The sequence below is a fragment of the Myxine glutinosa genome, chromosome 6 (genome assembly GCF_964187855.1).
Source record: "Myxine glutinosa chromosome 6, kmMyxGlut1.1, whole genome shotgun sequence".
NCBI classification, from domain to species: Eukaryota; Metazoa; Chordata; class Myxini; order Myxiniformes; family Myxinidae; genus Myxine; species Myxine glutinosa.
The window spans coordinates 27,993,055-28,011,968 of NC_136266.1; the positions used below are offsets into that span (position 1 = coordinate 27,993,055).

Below are 18,914 nucleotides of genomic sequence, written 5' to 3' on the forward strand. Positions count from 1 at the left end.
GCAAAGTTTTATCTGATCACACACTTGCACCATATCCATGACATCCAAGGCAAACATAATGATGACCATCAAGCAGACCTTCAGAGCACTGGAAATTCACAATTTATGATTATACATTAGGGTGGCCCTTAAACGGGGTGAAAATTTTAAAATGGTAATTTGAATGTTCTCATGGCCTAAATGTGATACATTTGGGATAGAAACACTGCAGTCAAAATTTCATACAAGTCTGTTTAGATTTAGAGGTAGTCCAGGCACCTTCAAGAATCAAGATTTTATATATATATTTTATTTTATTTTATATTTCTAGTCCATAGATGTGATAATTATTCATAAGCATGTTTTATCAAACGGTGTTTATTTATTTCTGTGATACATACTGTGTTATCTGTGATATGTGTTTTTAGTGTTACCTGACCTCAATCACATGGCCGACAGGGGGAAATGTTCAAGGGTGCTGGACTACCTCTAAATATTTACGAATTTAGCTGACATTTGGCCTGCTTTGTTTTTAGGGCAAATGGACCAGTTGTAGAGGGTGAGAGCTTGACATGTCAAACTTTCAAAAATAAGGGCCACCCTATTATACATATATGTATATATATATATCACATTTCACCACATCATATTGCCTATGACAGCAGAGAAAAGCAATAATTGTGTGATACAGAGCGTCACTGTAAAAATAAGAGGCAATGTCAAAATACCGTAGTAAAAAATAACTGGGAGCTCAAGATATCAATAATATACAAGTTGTAAAAATGTCTCATTCGGAATGGAAGTCCCATCATTCGAAATGGATCTTTGCACCATTGACATGTACAAGATGACGCAAGACGACTTTACAAAGTGGAACAAAACAATTGCAAAATGTTTCCATCATCATCCTATCATGCAGAATATAAATACAGGGACAATTGTCTTTCCATGTTTGCAAAAATAGGTCTTTAAGCAATAAATGGTAACAAGAGAATGTTTGTTATTGAAAAAATTGCGAATGTCACACCTACAATGCATCAGAGTTCGGCTTTTAAAAATACATTCAGATAATTACTATGAATGAGGACATGTGAATGAAACGAAATCAATCGTGTGTGCAAACTTTGGTCAACCACTGTGAAGCTTTATACCATAACTACTACTACTACGACTACTACTGCTACTACTACTCCTTTAACATCCCCAACTATTCCCACCTTCTTCGGCCAGGGAACGTTTTTTTGGCCAAGTCATTCACGCACCAGTTGGCCAGTCGTGACGTTCGCCTGAAGACGGCAGGAATTTGTAATTTGTTCAACGTAACGGCGATATCTCGCCAACTATTAGCGGAGGTCACCTTGGGATCTTGAAGGATCAGTGCTGCCTGACGGATCCTCCGACTGCATGTCCTTAGGATGGACGGCGCACACACTGATGCGTCGTCCCGCATGTGAAACACCAGCGTGGCAGTTTATAGCTTGGGCAACATTCAAGTACACACCGGAGAGCGTATTGCTGTAAGCTGTGCTTCCAGCCCTGCATTTAAATCTTTCCCAATGATTGGAATTATGATGATTTCCCACTTTTCAATTAAATAGATATTAACATTCAGTCACAAAGCAATAACGTTTGCAATTTACAATGGTTTATATATTTTTATGGTGTATTCTTAAACAAATAAATTACAAAATAATAAGGATATATATAATATATTTTTTAGAAGAAATGTCCAGTACAGGGTCCAAGTCTCCCGACTGGGTGGGATGTTTCCCATTAGTTTTTTTTTTTAACAGTTTTCCATAAATCTTCCTGCTCTGCAAATGTTGGCCTAACCAGTCAAGAGTTTTCGTGCGGTTTTTTTTTTTTTTTTTTTTACAGATTCATAAGGAAATCTTCCACAAATTGGCAGACTTGAGTCTTTCAAAAACAAACCTTCACAAACCAAACATTCACATGTGTATGATCATTCACGGTTTAACATCACAATCTCTTTCATTTTCGTAGTAATAAATTGATTGGTATAATCTATTTGTATTCTCGTTTCCTACCTTATTTGTATCCATAAGGTAGGAAACCTTTTCACACAAATCTTGAAGACTTTAGTTAAAACCCACCCTGCACAACAGTATTTAAATAAATAAAAAAACCTAAACAAGTACAGATACATTCAAAGTACACCACCCACTTGCCAAATAAATAAGTAACATCCTCCAGCGCGGCATTGCCGGAGTGCCTTCGGTGCCCGGCGATACTGCCGTGCAGCACATAGAGACGGTATTGGGAGGGAAAGGTGTGCAATAATTGATTGATTAATTGCGTAATTAAAATCGATAAATAATAATCGTACAATAATTTCTTAATCAATTGGCTAATAGCATACCTCAACCATCAGTGTTTCATTTGAAGCTGTAACTTTTTGAAAATGAATTAAGTAAGTCATTAATCAAAAAAATTAATTGATTAATCAATAAATCAAAAATATCCTTTATAGCCAAATCACTTGGTCTTTGTCATGTCCAAATATCAGCTTCCTAACTCAAAAGATGCCTGAGATATTGCCCAGATGAGAAAGAAAATAAAGAAATGATTTATAATGAAGATAAATAAATAATAATCATTAAAAAATTAAATTATTAATCAATTCAGTCACAGAACATGTAAACCACCACCGTTTCATCAGAATCTGTAACTTAAAAAAAGGAAATTTAGTCATTAATCGAATAATTAAATAATTAATCGATTAATTGATTAATTAATAAATCAAAAACAGCCTTTGCAGCCAAATCACCTGGTCATTGGCATGTGCAAATATCAGCTTCCTAACTCAAAAGGTGCCTGAGATATTGGCCAGATGAGAAAGGAAATAAATAACTACTTAATGAATCGATACTAATTAAGCAACTAATCAATTAATTGATTAATCAAAAAACAAAAAATACAGTTTTTGGCAAAGTACTTACTCACTATTGTGTCCAAATATCAGCTTCCTAGCTCAAAGGATGGCTGAGATATCGCCCGGACAAACAAACAAGAAAGAAAACAAGCAAGAAAGAAAACAAGAAAGAAAACCAACAAGAAAGAAAAGAAGAAAGAAAAGAAGAAAGAAACAAACAAGAAAGAAACAAACAAGAAAGAAAACAAACAAGAAAGAAAACAAACAGTAAATAAAACAAGAAAGAAAGAAAGAAAACGGAGTGAAAACCGAGTACTCCCTTTCAGTGCGCATCATCGCCAGGCCCCCTTTGGTGCCTGACGATGACGTCATGCAGCCTCCAGAGGTGGAATAGGAAAGGAGTGGTGTACAATAAAAATGTTTTGCATTCCCCATGAACAAAAACACACGTTACCATATGCAAAAGAAAAAAAAGGAAAACAAAACCAATAATTTTCCACATTTTTTGAACCTTTGATTAAACCCTCTATTTTAATATTAACAACTAAACATTTATTAATCAGCGAGAGATGTTGAGGGACATGTACCTGAAAACTGTTATATGCAGAAGCATTTCAAAGAGCTCTATTTTTGAGGTTAATCAATGGAATAGACATGAAAGCTTCGAAGTTAGTTCAACTAATCCGTTTACTGCTGTTTGTGGAATTTTACGCCATAATCTGTTCTCGGGCATGGGGTATAGTGTAGGCCTAGATAAGTCAGGAGATGTGCCTTGTGATTGAGCTCCAGGCCTGCGGTGGCAGCTATTCTAAGGGGTGCACCTTGGGACCGTAAGTGAAACATTTGTCTCTTCCCTCTCGCACCAAACCCATGTGGCTGTCAATCTTCCAAAATGAGTAACCAGCAAGGAAACACTTCCGTATTGATAATGCTGTAACTGAAAAGAATGTACAATCGCTAAAGTAACTAGAATGGCACTCAGTAGAGAGCATACCTCAGGCACCAAAGAAAACTAGTTACCATGACTGGTGGCCATATCACTCAATGGTGAAGAATCGCTAAAAAATTAAATTAAATAATTATCATATCTGAATCCATATTCAGATCTTCACCAAAATCTAATCATTTCGTCCTTGTCACATACGCCACATCTCTGCCAAATTTCATTTCGTCCTTCTCACATACGCCACATCTGCCAAATTTCGTCTGAATCCGTCCAAAACCTTTTGAGATATTTTGTTCACAAACGGACAGACAGGGGTGAAAACATAACTTCCATCCACCTTTGGCGGCCAAGCTGTGTAAAAATAAGTTATGTGAAAATAGATTCTGCTGCAAAGGACAAAGAAAAAAGTTTGCTACGAGGCCTTCAAAATGTTCACAGAATGTCATCATCACAGTCGGTCATCCAAGAAACACCAACTTAAAAAAAATCTTTCAATATACAAGTTTCAAAATTAAATTCCTTCCCAATTGTAAATTTGGTGGTATAATGATTCGAGCGTTTTCTTCGAGCCCAAGGGGTCGGCGGTTCAAACACCCAGCCGAGTCATACAAAATAAAGTAAAAATGGTGTGTGCTACTTCCTTGCTTGACTCTCAGCATTTAAAAGGATAAAGCATCGTGGACAATCTCCAAAAGTTGACATTCATGGGTAGGAGGAAACTTCTCTTTGGGAAACGCCCCGCTGAGTGAGGTGAGAATAGTGGTGCCATTGTTGTGACGTCGCTGGTACCCAGAGAGCCACAGGAAGTGACGTGCCTTCTCCAAAGCTCAGTGGCTGTTTTCTGTCTCCTCTAACATTCCTGTGTTGTGTCGCGTGTGCTTTCTGTATGTCCAAGTGTGTATGTCTGGGTGTGGAAGTTGCACTACGAGCCTTAGATCATGAAAATAAATGATAATAAAAAGTGTTGCTTTAAACGGTGTTTCTCGGACTATTCATCTAATTCTGGAAACCTTTTGTATGCACCACATAGATTTAGAGAAAACTAGTTACCATGACTGGTGAGTGACAAGGCCAATTCAATTCACATTTCAGAAAATTTACATCTTATTAACCTTACCAGCCAATTTATGTGAATGCTGGATGTTTGACTGTAACCCTCTCACCAATAAAATTTAATATACTAGTGAGGTACCCGTGCTACGCATGGGTGGGAGGCCAGAAGCAAACAGACAATGCAGAAATGGCGAATGCTAAAGCATGAAACCAATAAATTCCACATTCCTGTAGCACCTTCAGTCGCACGTCAGATATGGACAGCAAGTTCGTGAAGGACTTCCATGAAAAACGTACCCGTTCACAAACAAACGGGTACGTGTGTTCCATTCCCAGTCAATGGCGAATCTGCATATGGCGATCCACGAATATCACGCTTAGAACGTAAAACCGTGACGGCATTTCGTCATTCACTTGAACTCGATATCTCTTTTTTCATTCCAAACAGCATAACTCCAATCACAAATTAAATAACCTTCATATAAAAAATAAACTTTTAACAACATTCGTGACATAAACAAATATTTAAATCCTGATGTGAAGTTCTGTACTGTTGGGTGAATACAATTACGAATTCAAAATCGTAATTGTATTCACTCAATTCCAATAATCAATTGATACTTTAACAAAACGATTAACACGATTAACGTTTAACGATTTAACATTACGATTGAATGACGGTTGTATTGGGATATTATCAAACCCGCGCATTGCCGTAATCTGTCCACTTCCGCATTTGAGGCAGGTTCATAATTCTCATCAAAATCTAAACAGTATTTGTAGAATTTAAATAAAAGCCACATCACTGTTCATATCGGTAAATATCATTCCATCATGTTTGGAAAAACTGGAAAATTGGAAAAATTGGAAAAAATTGGAAGAAAATGGGAAAAAAATATATAGCCTATTTTACTCCAGGGAGTCCCAGGAATACCCACCCAAAATATCGTTGTGATCGGTTCAGCCGTTTTTTCAGGTACCTGGAAACGAACAGACAGACAGACAGACGGACATTTGGTGAATTATAGTAAGATATATATACATAAACCGTGTATCTGACTTTCCCTCAAATAAATGAAATCCAAATCCATTTAATTATTTTAAAAACCCGCCAAAATTTAGACCAATCATTGTAGAGAATATATTTTTCATCAAAGAGATTACTTTTTCCGTAATCATTGTTTTGATGGCCAGTCGATAATCAAAGGATGACTTAAGATGACGATTATATATTTAACACCCTAGCTCTTCCTTGTTCACTGCATCCATGTTGTTACGTAAAGGTTTATCCATTATCTTGCGCAAACAACTTCCTCCAGACCTCTTCCAAGGGCTGACCGAGTTGTCTCGAAGACGGACGCTTGGCAAGTTTGATGTCCAGCCATATTGGAGAATGCACAAAGAATGGACCATCTTACCCACATGGTGAGCAGGATGGTGTGAAAAGCAGGCTGGAACCCAACTTGAGATCATACCTGTGAGAACCTGAAATAAGTTCTCGTGGTGAGCAACGCACACTCGTGTTTCACGTCGCGGATGTTGAGGGATTGATACCTAAAGTTAAGGTTTAAAAAGCCTATTATTTGGGCCTTCCCCGTCACAAGTCTGTGTTGGCTGGGCTGGTCCGAAGCACCAAGAATAAAACAGTTCATTGCCATTGGTGGAAATGGTCTCACTTTGTCGATAAAATGTTCCAGCTCTACATAGATAAGGAAAACTCGAATCAAACTCTTTGAACCTTCATTACCTTGTATGCACCCCCAAGCATTATCGTTTCACATGAATGTTTCAGGTTGTTTCCATCATGCCAAGGTGAAACACATTTACCTGGATTCCAATTGTCTGCTGATCGGAAAGTGTTCATTTCCAGTTGGCGTATCATCTCACAGCTATGGTTTCACCGTAAAAAACTAGCAAAGCAGATTGGGCCCTGACTTTCGTCTGACTGTCATCATCAGCATCAGCACAAGATGGCGCAGGAGGAAAATAAATAAATAAATAAAAATGCATATTTGGTGCAACGTGCTTGCTGATGAAGAGGAAACAGGATATTCCCATCACAAGAGCATGTCGGGGTATCGGTGTTCTTCACCCAGCTTTGTGTCTTTGTGTCTGGTCCAATGGCAGGAAACGTTCTCGTGGACAAATGTAGAAAGAAATGTTCTGTTCCTCTTTTTCCTGTTTCAGTAAACCCAGCTCACAGGAACCCACTGGTAATCCACGGTGAGCTGATTCAACACCTGCAGCAGCTTCTTGAAGGTCTCGTCAAGGCCTTCGTTGACAATGGTAACGTCAAAGTAGTGGCCATAGGTTTGCTGAATCCTATTGCTTTCCTCGCTTGTTTTCTTCAGGTCATTGTCCTGTTGGATACATCAGGCACATGGATTAAAGATGAGAAAAAGATGGCTTACTGAGAAAGAGTATAACAATATTTGCTCCACTTCTTCATAATATTTATATATTTATATATTTATAAATACCAAACATGAACATCTCTAATTATAGAGGTTTCCTTATGTTGCCATTTCAAATCCCAGCTTTGAATACATTCTCTCTTTCAAAAAATTAACTTCAGAACCAAAACTTCTACCTGAAGTCTGCAATGAATCACAGGGGTGAAAACATAACTTCCATCCACTTTCAGTGGCGGAGTTATATATTAACTCCGCCACTGAAAGTGGATGGAAGTTATGTTTTCACCCCTGTATATTCGTTTATTTGTCTGTCTGTGAGCAGGTTATCTCAAAAAAGTTATGGACGGATTCGGAAGAAACGTGGTGGACAGGTTGGGTGTGTGAAAAGGAAGAATTGATTAGATTTTGGTGAATATCCGAATTCAGATCGAGATATGAGATTTTTAAGTGATTCTTCACCATTGAGTGATACTTCCAAAAAAATTAATAAATAAATAAATAAATATATATATATATAACGATATTTCAAAAAGTTATGGATGGATTCAAACGTGATGGACAGGTTGGGTGTGTGAAAAGGAAGAATTGATTAGATTTTGGTGAATATCCGAATCCAGATCCAGATATGAGATTTTTAAGTGATTCTTCACCATTGAGTGATACTTCCAAAAAAATTAATAAATAAATAAATAAATATATATATATATATATAACGATATTTCAAAAAGTTATGGATGGATTCAAACGTGGTGGACAGGTTGGGTGTGTGAAAGGAAGAATTGATTAGATTTTGGTGAATATCCGAATTCAGATCCAGATATGAGATTTTTAAGTGATTCTTCACCATTGAGTGATACTTCCAAAAAAATTAATAAATAAATAAATAAATATATATATATATATATATAACGATATTTCAAAAAGTTATGGATGGATTCAAACGTGGTGGACAGGTTGGGTGTGTGAAAAGGAAGAATTGATTAGATTTTGGTGAATATCCGAATTCAGATCCAGATATGAGATTTTTAAGTGATTCTTCACCATTGAGTGATAACGGCCAAAAAAATATATATATATGACGATATTTCAAAAAGTTATGGACGGATTCGGGAGAAACGTGGTGGACAGGTTGGGTGTGTGAAAAGGAAGAATTGATTAGATTTTGGTGAAGATTTGAATCTGGATACGATAATTTGATTTTTTTTTTTGAAGTGATTCTTCAATCATTGAGAGATGGAGCCAGAAACAATATATAGCATGATATTTCAAGAAGTTATGAATGAATGAAGACAAAACTTGGTGGAAGAGTTGGGCAGGTGACAAGAACAAGCCAATTACATTTTTGGTTCAGGTTCGGATGCAGATCCGGCCCATCAGTGGAATACGAAAGGTAAACTGTTCAACCTGGCAGAGGTATGCGATATACCAAGTGCCGTTCTAGTTTGTAATGAAAATATCTGCCAGCCAACTCTGCACAACATCCCCCAACTTATCAATAGAAGTTTTGGTTGTATACAATTAAGTCCTGAAATCCTAACGGACCTCTTCTTCTTCTTCTTGCAAATGCATATTGGACTGGGTTTCAAGTAAGAATTCAGCCCATCTCTTGAATCATTACTGAGTTATGGATGTGCCGCTAATAAGAGCAGTAAACGCTAATGCAATGCTGCAGCAAATTAGGAGCAGGAAAGGAATTTCATGGCCAAGGTGCGAGCAATAAGTCTCCGATGTTCAGCGTCTCGTAGACAGGCCTCCAGATTAACGTTTATCCGAGGGATGGTGGACTTGATGCAATGCGTTGTCTGTGAAGCACTCGTCTGACGGTTTACATACGCAGGCCATGAATTTACTCCAGACGTGAGAGCACAAAGGTGAGTGCACTACATCTACTCCATCCTGTCAGACATCTTTACTACCCTCACCCAATTTAACTGTCCATCTCATCACTTAAAAATTCCCAAGACATCCCTCAGACCATCAGGAAGAGCAAAATTCTCAAGCATTCTGGAAGAAACATTATCCAATCCAAATACAAAATGCATTAAATAACCACTGGAATACCTTACAAGGTTTTCTTAAACTATTTAACCATTTCTATGTCCCCCTTTAAACCAACAGTTATAGTGCCTTCAGAAAGTATTCACACCCCTTGACTTTTTCACATTTTGTTGTTACAGCCTGAATTTAAAATGGATTAAAGTAAAAATGGATTAAATTGAGATTTTTGTCACTGATCTACACATATTACCCTATATTGTCAAAGTGGAATTTTTTTTAGAAATATTATCAAAATAATTTAAAATTAAATACAGAAATATCTATTTTACATAAGTATTCAATCCTCAGTACTCGGTTTCCTCCAGATGTAGCACTTTGCATTCTACTTGCATTCAGACCACATAAGCTTTTGCCTCATGCTCTCAAAGTCTTTCTCTTGCCTTCTTGCAAACTCCAGGTGTGCTGTCATGTGCCTTTTTCTCAGGAGTGGCTTCTGTTTGGCCACTCTCCCATAAAGCCGAGATTTGTGAAGTGCTGCAGGGTCTCTTGTCCTTCTGGCAGGTTGTCCCTTCTCAGCCAAGGAACTCTGTAGTTCTGTCAGAGTGGTCATTGGGTTCTTGATCACCTACCTGACCAAGGTCCTTCTTGCCTGGTTGCTCAGTTTGGTCAGATGACAAGCTCTAGGAAGAGTCTGGGTAGTTCCACATTCTTTCCATTTCCTGGTTATGGAGCTCACTGTGCCCTTGGGAACTTTCAACACTAGAAATTGTTTTATACCCTTCCCCAGATCTATGCCTCCTCACAATTCTATCTCGGAGTTCTATGGACAGTTCCTTGGGCTTCATGGTAGAGTTTCTGCTTTGACATGCATTGTCAGCTGTGAGACCTTATATAGACAGGTGTGTGCCTTTCCAAATCATGTCCAATCAATTGCATTGACCACAGGTGGACTCCAATCAAGGTGTAGAAACATCTCAAAGATGATCAAGAGAAATGGGAGGCACCTGAGCTAAATTTCAAGTGTCATAGCAAAGGGTCTGAATACTTAAGTCAATGTGATATTTCAGTTTTTTCTTTTTAATAAATTTGCAAAACTTTCTAAAATCCTGTTTTCTCTTTGTCATTATGGGGTATTGAGTGTAGATTGATGAGGGAAAAATGAATTTAAACGATTTCAGCAGAAGGCTGCAACATAACAAAATGTCAAAAAAGTGAAGGGGTCTGAATACTTTCTGAATGCACTGTACGTCTGGAATGATACGTCCATGGTGAAATGGCTTGACACTTGCACGAAATATTTATAAAAGGTTGTAGACGGTACTTTAGTGGAGTTCAATGATCCTGCGATCAAAGTAAATTTGGTCATCCTTTAAGCACACAGCAGTAAAATATTCTAAGAAGACCGGGTCTTGGTGGATCACAGTTGTGCTGTGTGTAATTGCCCCAAGATTTCCGAGCGGCCTGATTGGGCGAATTGAAATGCTGTAGGCGGGGCCTTGTTACCACCCAATCAATGGCTCTGGCGACCTAAACAGGACTGTATCGCCAAGAAGATAGAGCACGCAAGGGGATAATCATGCAATGTACACAATAGGTGGATAATTAAAATTTTCTTTAACTTTCATCAACAAAACACACACCGTCAGTTGCTTGTTTGTTGTTCCAGCATCTAATCCCATCCTGTGCATAGCTTGCAGGACGGCGAGTGGAGGAGCCGCGATGAATACGACGTAAGGCATGTACTCTGCTGTCCGCAGCAACTTGAGGGCCTCAAGTTTAAAAAGAAAATGTAGACAACAGGACACCATGTTAAAAACAACAAATCAGGAGACGACGATGGTTCACGAGCGAGCGGTATTCAATGACAAAGGACGAACTATAACCGAAACAGGCCCGGACAGGCCAGGCCCGGAAATGTCAAAACGAAGGTTACTGACCTTGAAATGAGATAGAAAATAATGTATAATCAGTTATGAGACTAGTTATCTACACAATACCGAAAATTCGGTTCGATTCCGACAACTTTGAAAATTTGACCTTTGTGACCTTGAAATGTCAAAACGAAGGTTACTGACCTTGAAATGAGATAGAAAATAATGTATAATCAGTTATGAGACTAGTTAGCTACACAATACCGAAAATTTGGTTCGATTCCGAAAACTTTGAAAATTTGACCTTTGTGACCTTCAAAGGTCAAAGGTCGAGGATTCTGAAATTTGTTGGAAAACTTGTATTTCATGATGTATGTGATAATATAAGATCATGTACGACATTTCACCCTATCAGGAAGCGAACAATGTAATAAAACCATCAAAAATCGACTTTTCTAAATTTTGTGACCTTGTGACCTTGACCTTGGGGCGAAAATGAAAAATCGAGCTCCGTGGGGCTAGACGCATGACATTGGCCTAACCAAATACCGAAACCCCTGTCAGATTCCACCAAACCCCTCGGAGAATATGTAGCTTGAACTCGATTACCCCCGAAAAAGACATCTTTTATGGGCGTGGCTCCGCCCACAATGGGTGCAATACGCCCAGTCTAGGCAGGACACAACTAGATCATGATATCAACATCAACCTCCCACCCAAGTTTCATCAAGATCGGATGATATCATCGGGTGGTTATGCTGCGGACAGACAGACGCACACACAGACAGACGCACACACATGACGAATAAAGTGGCCACTTGATAACTCGTGAACCAACAATGAATAACAATTGTGATCTTATCAAGGCCCTCGCTGCACTGGGTTACGGTGTGTAAATAAAGCAGCTTTTGCAACTTTTATCGCTTAAAAAAACAAAACCTTTTGCTTCAGGGACAAAAAAACTCATGTAGCCACTTGTACATAAATCACCTGTAGGATAAGGACATTACAAGACAATGCACTTTGAATTAATTGCTCGGACATTAGCAGACAATGTACAAATCAATACAGTACATCATAAGCAAATTGAGAGTGCTCATATGGGAACATCAAAGAGACCAAGATGTAGCTTGATTATCATCTCAGCAGCAACAGAAACATCAACAGATGGTTGTAGATTGAAAGCAGGCTTAAAATATGCAAATTACTACACAATCAAAATAATTTGACATTTACAAGTGAGTAGATGAGACAGACAGGTCCTAGCAGGATGAGACAGTATGGGATGAGACAGGGCCTAGCATGATGGCTTCCACGGAGGCACACACTCCTATGAGCTGTCTTGCATGGATGGATCTGAATCTCGGTAGGTCGAGGTAAACCCAAAGGTAAACCCAGATATAAAATATAAACGGTTACCCTGGTGTGTCAGATGCAGCGCGATGCATTAATGTGTCTACTGTCAATAGGAAGGAAGATAACCAAGGGGCCCTGTCTGTCAGCTGCGGTTGTTGGTGGATGTAAAATATTCGATCATGACCGGGTGTTGGGGAACAACAGTTGCGCTGGGCATGATTGACCCAGGATTACTGAGCGACCTGATTGGATGAATTCAAATGCTGTGGGAGGGGCCTCCATCCCACCCAATCAATGGCTTTGGCGACCAAGCAGGACCTTTCGTGCAAGATGACAGGGCAAAAAGGCAGGCTCACAAACCTTATGAACAATTTACTAATAAAAACGACAATAAAAGCAAACTTCCATTTAATAAATGGCAATAGAAACAGAATGTGTACAGTAGTGGGAGCCTGAGCTTTGTATGCGGTGAGGAGCTCAGGTGTGGCGAGGAAGGACTTCGCACGACGGTGGATGCCCAGTCGGCGACTGGCTTTGGAGGCCAGCTTGGAAATGTGGTTTTCCCAAGAAAGATCATGGCAGATAGTGAGACCCAAAAGCTTGAGCGACAGAACTTCTTGGAGAGGATTGTTCAGAAAGTAGATGGGAGGGTTGTCCAGTCGGTCTTTTCGGAGAGACATCGTAAGAGTGTGAGATTTGTCAGGATTGAAAGACATGTTCCACTTGTTTGACCAGTCTGTGATTTTGTCCAGGTCTGCAGAGAGTGAGGAGGCTGCAGACTGCCGATCTGAGGGATGAGGAATGGAGCGACAGAGAGTAGAGTCATCAGCAAAGAGATAGAGAGGATATTCCAGAGAGTCGAAGAGATCATTGATGAAGACCAGAAAAAGCACAGGGCCCAGAACACTACCTTGGGGAACTCCAGCCTGAACAGGAAGGGGAGATGAGAGAAACCCATTCAGGGCCACACGTTGACTACGACTAGAGAGGAAGTCCGCCAGCCATGCGTGGAGATTTCCATGGATACCAAAAGAGGAGAGTTTGGTGAGCAGCGCGGGATGCCAGACCGTGTCGAAGGCACGTGATATGTCAAGGGAGACAGCTCTGATTTCCTGTTTGGCATTGAGGACCTCCATCCATTGTTGAGACAGCAGAAGCAGCATGTCCAGAGTAGAGTGACCTGGTCTGACTGATCGGCCGGATCTGGATCCAGACCTGAACCAAAATCTAATCGGCTTGTTCTCGTCACCAAACCATCTCACAGCCAAGTTTTGTCATACGTCGTCCACAACCTTGTGGAATATCATGCTACATATCGTTTTTGACCCAATCACTCAAAGGTGAAGAATCACTTTAAAAAACAATAAAAAAATATTGTATCCGGATCCAAATCTTCACCGAAATTGAATCGATACGTCCTTGTCACAAACCCAACATGTCCACCAAGGTTCGGCTGAATCCGTCCATAACCTTTGAACATATCCTGTTCACAAACAGACAAACAAACAGACAGGGACGAAGACATAACCTCCATCCATCTTTGGTGGCAGAGGTAAAAAAACGTTAAAAATTGTAAAAACATAGAGGGAATAAATATCAAACAAAACAACCAAACAAGGTATAGGAATGACACCACAATAAGACACCACAATCCTCATGGATTACCATTATGACATGTTTTCACGTCGTTCCATCACAATCCCACAACAAAAGTAAAACATCACATCCACCTCAAGTTAACCCGAGGAGTCCGGTGGATGACACCTCAGCACCACCCCGACACGCACCACCACAACCGACCCAGGAAGTTTCCCACGGTGGTTTTCCTCCTTTCATAAAAGAATAAGGGTCCCAGAAGTCTTTGCCCCAATACCGTCATCCGGTGAGCTGCCCTGTGAAGGACAGCTGCGCAGGAGGTACTCCCACAGAGGTACTCCCACAGAGGTACTCCCACAAGAGGTACTCCCACAGAGGTACTCCCACAAGAGGTACTCCCACAGAGGTACTCCCACAAGAGGTACTCCCACAGAGATACACCCACAGAGGTACTATCACGACGTACTCCCACAGAGGTACTCCCACAGAGATACTCCCACAGAGGCACTATCACGACGTACTCCCACAGAGATACTCCAACAGAGATACTCCAACAGAGATACTCCCACAGAGATACTCCCACAGAGATACTCCCACAGAGGTACTATCACGACGTACTCCCACAGAGGTACTCCCACAGAGATACTCCCACAGAGATACTCCCACAGAGGTACTCCAACAGAGGTACTCCCACAGAGGTACTATCACGACGTACTCCCACAGAGGTACTATCACGACGTACTCCCACAGAGGTACTATCACGACGTACTCCCACAGAGGTACTCCCACAGAGATACTCCCACAGAGATACTCCCACAGAGGTACTCCCACAGAGGTACCATCGCGGAGCACGTCCACTCTCAAAATGTGTTTTTGTGTGTTGCACAATGAAGTGTTTTACAGGAAACCTGGTGGGAGAGACAGTTCGGTCGCAGACAACCCGACCTTGAAACCGGGCAGTACAGGTATAGATGGTACCTAGAGGAGGTCACAGATTCGATCTGGCCTGACCTGACAATAAATATGGAGGTGGAGGAAGTGTATTAATGTGACGTGTGACCCTCTAACGTAGTTAAATATGGAGGTGGAGGAAGTGTATTAATGTGACGTGTGACCCTCTAACCAAGTTAAATATGGAGGTGGGGGAACTGTATTAATGTGACGTGTGACCCTCTAACCAAGTTAAATATGGAGGTGGAGGAAGTGTATTAATGTGACGTGTGACCCTCTAACCAAGTTAAATATGGAGGTGGGGGAAGTGTATTAATGTGACGTGTGACCCTCTAACCAAGTTAAATATGGAGGTGGAGGAAGTGTATTAATGTGACGTGTGACCCTCTGACCAAGTTAAATATGGAGGTGGAGGAAGTGTATTAATGTGACGTGTGACCCTCTAACCAAGTTAAATATGGAGGTGGAGGAAGTGTATTAATGTGACGTGTGACCCTCTGACCAAGTTAAATATGGAGGTGGAGGAAGTGTATTAATGTGACGTGTGACCCTCTAACCAAGTTAAATATGGAGGTGGAGGAACTGTATTAATGTGACGTGTGACCCTCTAACCAAGTTAAATATGGAGGTGGAGGAACTGTATTAATGTGACATGTGACCCTCCAACCAAGTTAAATATGGAGATGGAGGAACTGTATTAATGTGACGTGTGACTCTCCAACCAAGTTAAATGTGGAGGTGGAGGAACTGTATTAATGTGACGTGTGACCCTCTAACCAAGTTAAATGTGGAGGTGGAGGAACTGTATTAATGTGACGTGTGACCCTCTAACCAAGTTAAATATGGAGGTGGAGGATCTGTATTAATGTGTTGTGTGACCCTCTAACCAAGTTAAATATGGAGGTGGAGGAACTGTATTAATGTGACGTGTGACCCTCCAACCAAGTTAAATGTGGAGGTGGAGGAACTGTATTAATGTGACGTGTGATCCTCCAACCAAGTTAAATATGGAGGTGGAGGAACTGTATTAATGTGACGTGTGACCCTCCAACCAAGTTAAATATGGAGGTGGAGGAACTGTATTAATGTGACGTGTGACCCTCCAACCAAGTTAAATGTGGAGGTGGAGGAACTGTATTAATGTGACGTGTGACCCTCCAACCAAGTTAAATGTGGAGGTGGAGGAACTGTATTAATGTGACGTGTGACCCTCCAACCAAGTTAAATATGGAGGTGGAGGAACTGTATTAATGTGACGTGTGACCCTCCAACCAAGTTAAATATGGAGGTGGAGGAACTGTATTAATGTGACGTGTGACCCTCCAACCAAGTTAAATGTGGAGGTGGAGGAACTGTATTAATGTGACGGGTGACCCTCCAACCAAGTTAAATATGGAGGTGGAGGAACTGTATTAATGTGACGTGTGACCCTCCAACCAAGTTAAATATGGAGGTGGAGGAACTGTATTAATGTGACGTGTGACCCTCCAACCAAGTTAAATGTGGAGGTGGAGGAACTGTATTAATGTGACGTGTGACCCTCCAACCAAGTTAAATGTGGAGGTGGAGGAACTGTATTAATGTGACGTGTGACCCTCTAACCAAGTTAAATATGGAGGTGGAGGATCTGTATTAATGTGTTGTGTGACCCTCTAACCAAGTTAAATATGGAGGTGGAGGATCTGTATTAATGTGACGTGTGACCCTCTAACCAAGTTAAATGTGGAGGTGGAGGAAGGGTATTAATGTGACGTGTGACCCTCTAACCAAGTTAAATATGGAGGTGGAGGAAGTGTATTAATGTGACGTGTGACCCTCTAACCAAGTTAAATATGGAGGTGGAGGATCTGTATTAATGTGACGTGTGACCCTCCAACCAAGTTAAATATGGAGGTGGAGGAACTGTATTAATGTGACGTGTGACCCTCTAACCAAGTTAAATATGGAGGTGGAGGAACTGTATTAATGTGACGTGTGACCCTCTAACCAAGTTAAATATGGAGGAGGAGGAACTGTATTAATGTGTTGTGTGACCCGAGCGGGCCGGCTGGGGAGTGCCAAGCACCCCGTACCTGCACTTTCCGTCCCTGCGGTCCCAAATACCGGAACCACCCGAATACCACTTTATTTGACAAAATGAGGTGCGGCCTACAGCCTTAGAAAACCAACCCTAAAAATTTTTTCACAAATATATGTCACCCGTTTGTTTTGACGTTCCGTGACAGGCCCCGCACCCCCACCTCAGGGCCGACCGGGCGACCGGAATGAATCCCGGTGTCCCGATCCGAGCCTTCAGAGCGGGCCGGCTGCACTTTCCGTCCCTGCGGTCCCAAATACCGGAACCACCCGAATACCACTTTATTCGACAAAATGAGGTGCGGCCTACAGCCTTAGAAAACTAATCCTATATCAGTCAATACCTCCAACGAGAGGGTGGTGGGAGGGTGATGGCAGGGTGATGGGAGGGTGATGGCAGGGTGATGGGAGGGTGATGGGAGGGTGATGGCAGGGTGATGGGGGAGGGTGATGGCAGGGTGATGGGGGAGGGTGATGGGGGAGGGTGATGGGGCAGGGTGATGGCAGGGTGATGGGAGGGTGATGGCAGGGTGATGGGAGGGTGATGGGGCAGGGTGATGGGGGAGGGTGATGGGGGAGGGTGATGGGGCAGGGTGATGGGGCAGGGTGATGGGAGGGTGATGGGATGGGAGGGAAGAGTTTGTTTTGACGTTCCGTGACAGGCCCCGCACCCCCACCTCCGGGCCGACCGGAATGAATCCCGGTGTCCCGATCCGAACCTTCAGAGCGGGCCGGCTGGGGAGTGCCAAGCACCCCGTACCTGCACTTTCCGTCCCTGCGGACTCTAACCAAGTTAAATATGGAGGTGGAGGATCTGTATTAATGTGACGTGTGACCCTCTACCCAAGTTAAATATGGAGGTGGAGGAACTGTATTAATGTGTTGTGTGACCCTCTAACCAAGTTAAATGTGGAGGTGGAGGATCTGTATTAATGTGACGTGAGTAGTGTATATATGTTGCTTCTGGGACACTCTCATTTTTCCCATTGACTTACATGTTAATTTTTCCCCTCCCTCATTGCCCCTAAACACCTCTATTTCTCTCACCCTGTTCTTTACGAACCTTCTAACCTTTTGACATGTTATCCTTATTCATTAGACCACTTAAACAATGGTCCTTCTGTGTGAACCTGTGATCCTTCTGACCTTATGGACCTTTTAACCTTTTACTCTTAATATCATCTGGTGAATCATCTTTGGCCCACTCAAACAACGACCCTACAAATATTTGTTTATGCGTGGGAAATAATTTAATTATCTTGCCACTCTCTTCACCATCTAATATATTAACAAAAAATATGTTTGAGTTTGGTTCTTTATTAAGATATTTTAACTGAGCTAGGATAAAATGGTAAACCTCCCTCAATGTTCTTGTTTGAGCGCATCCAGTGCCACACACTTTTTGGTAGGCTCTGTCCACCTTTTGTTAAGCTCCGTCCACTTTTTGGTAAGCCCGCGCCCCCCTTTTGTTAAGCCCCGCCCACTTTTTGCGAAGCCCCGCCCACTTTTTGCAAAGCACCGCCCACTTTTGATAAGCCCGCACACTTTTTGCTAAGCCCCGCCCACTTTTGATAAGCCCCACCCACTTTTGCTAAGCCCCACCCACTTTATAAACTCTTTAGCATTGTATCATTTCCAGGTAATACATTACATCATTTTCAGGGAATTCCCATCACATCATTTCCAGTTAAGACACGCCCAGGGAATTTCCACAGGAAATGACACACCCAGTCCTTATAAAAGGCACCGACCACACAGGCTTTTTCAAACACGCTTTCTGC

At 41.3% G+C, this 18,914-nt stretch overlaps 1 protein-coding gene across 4 annotated transcripts in view; it reads right to left on the reverse strand.

Annotated features, from left to right (window-relative positions):
- Positions 1-6,853: 6,853 nt before the first annotated feature.
- LOC137429354 (protein PALS2-like) overlaps positions 6,854-18,914 on the reverse strand; it is a 729,474-nt gene continuing 717,413 nt past the window's right edge. For all 4 annotated transcript variants that reach the window (XM_078779703.1, XM_078779704.1, XM_078779705.1 and 1 more), the window contains 2 exons: positions 10,924-11,052; positions 6,854-7,231 (listed from right to left, as the gene is read on the reverse strand). In XM_078779703.1, coding sequence (XP_078635829.1) covers positions 7,055-7,231; positions 10,924-11,052 — 306 coding nt within the window. In that variant the 3' untranslated portion in view covers positions 6,854-7,054. The remainder of the gene's footprint in view (positions 7,232-10,923; positions 11,053-18,914) is intronic.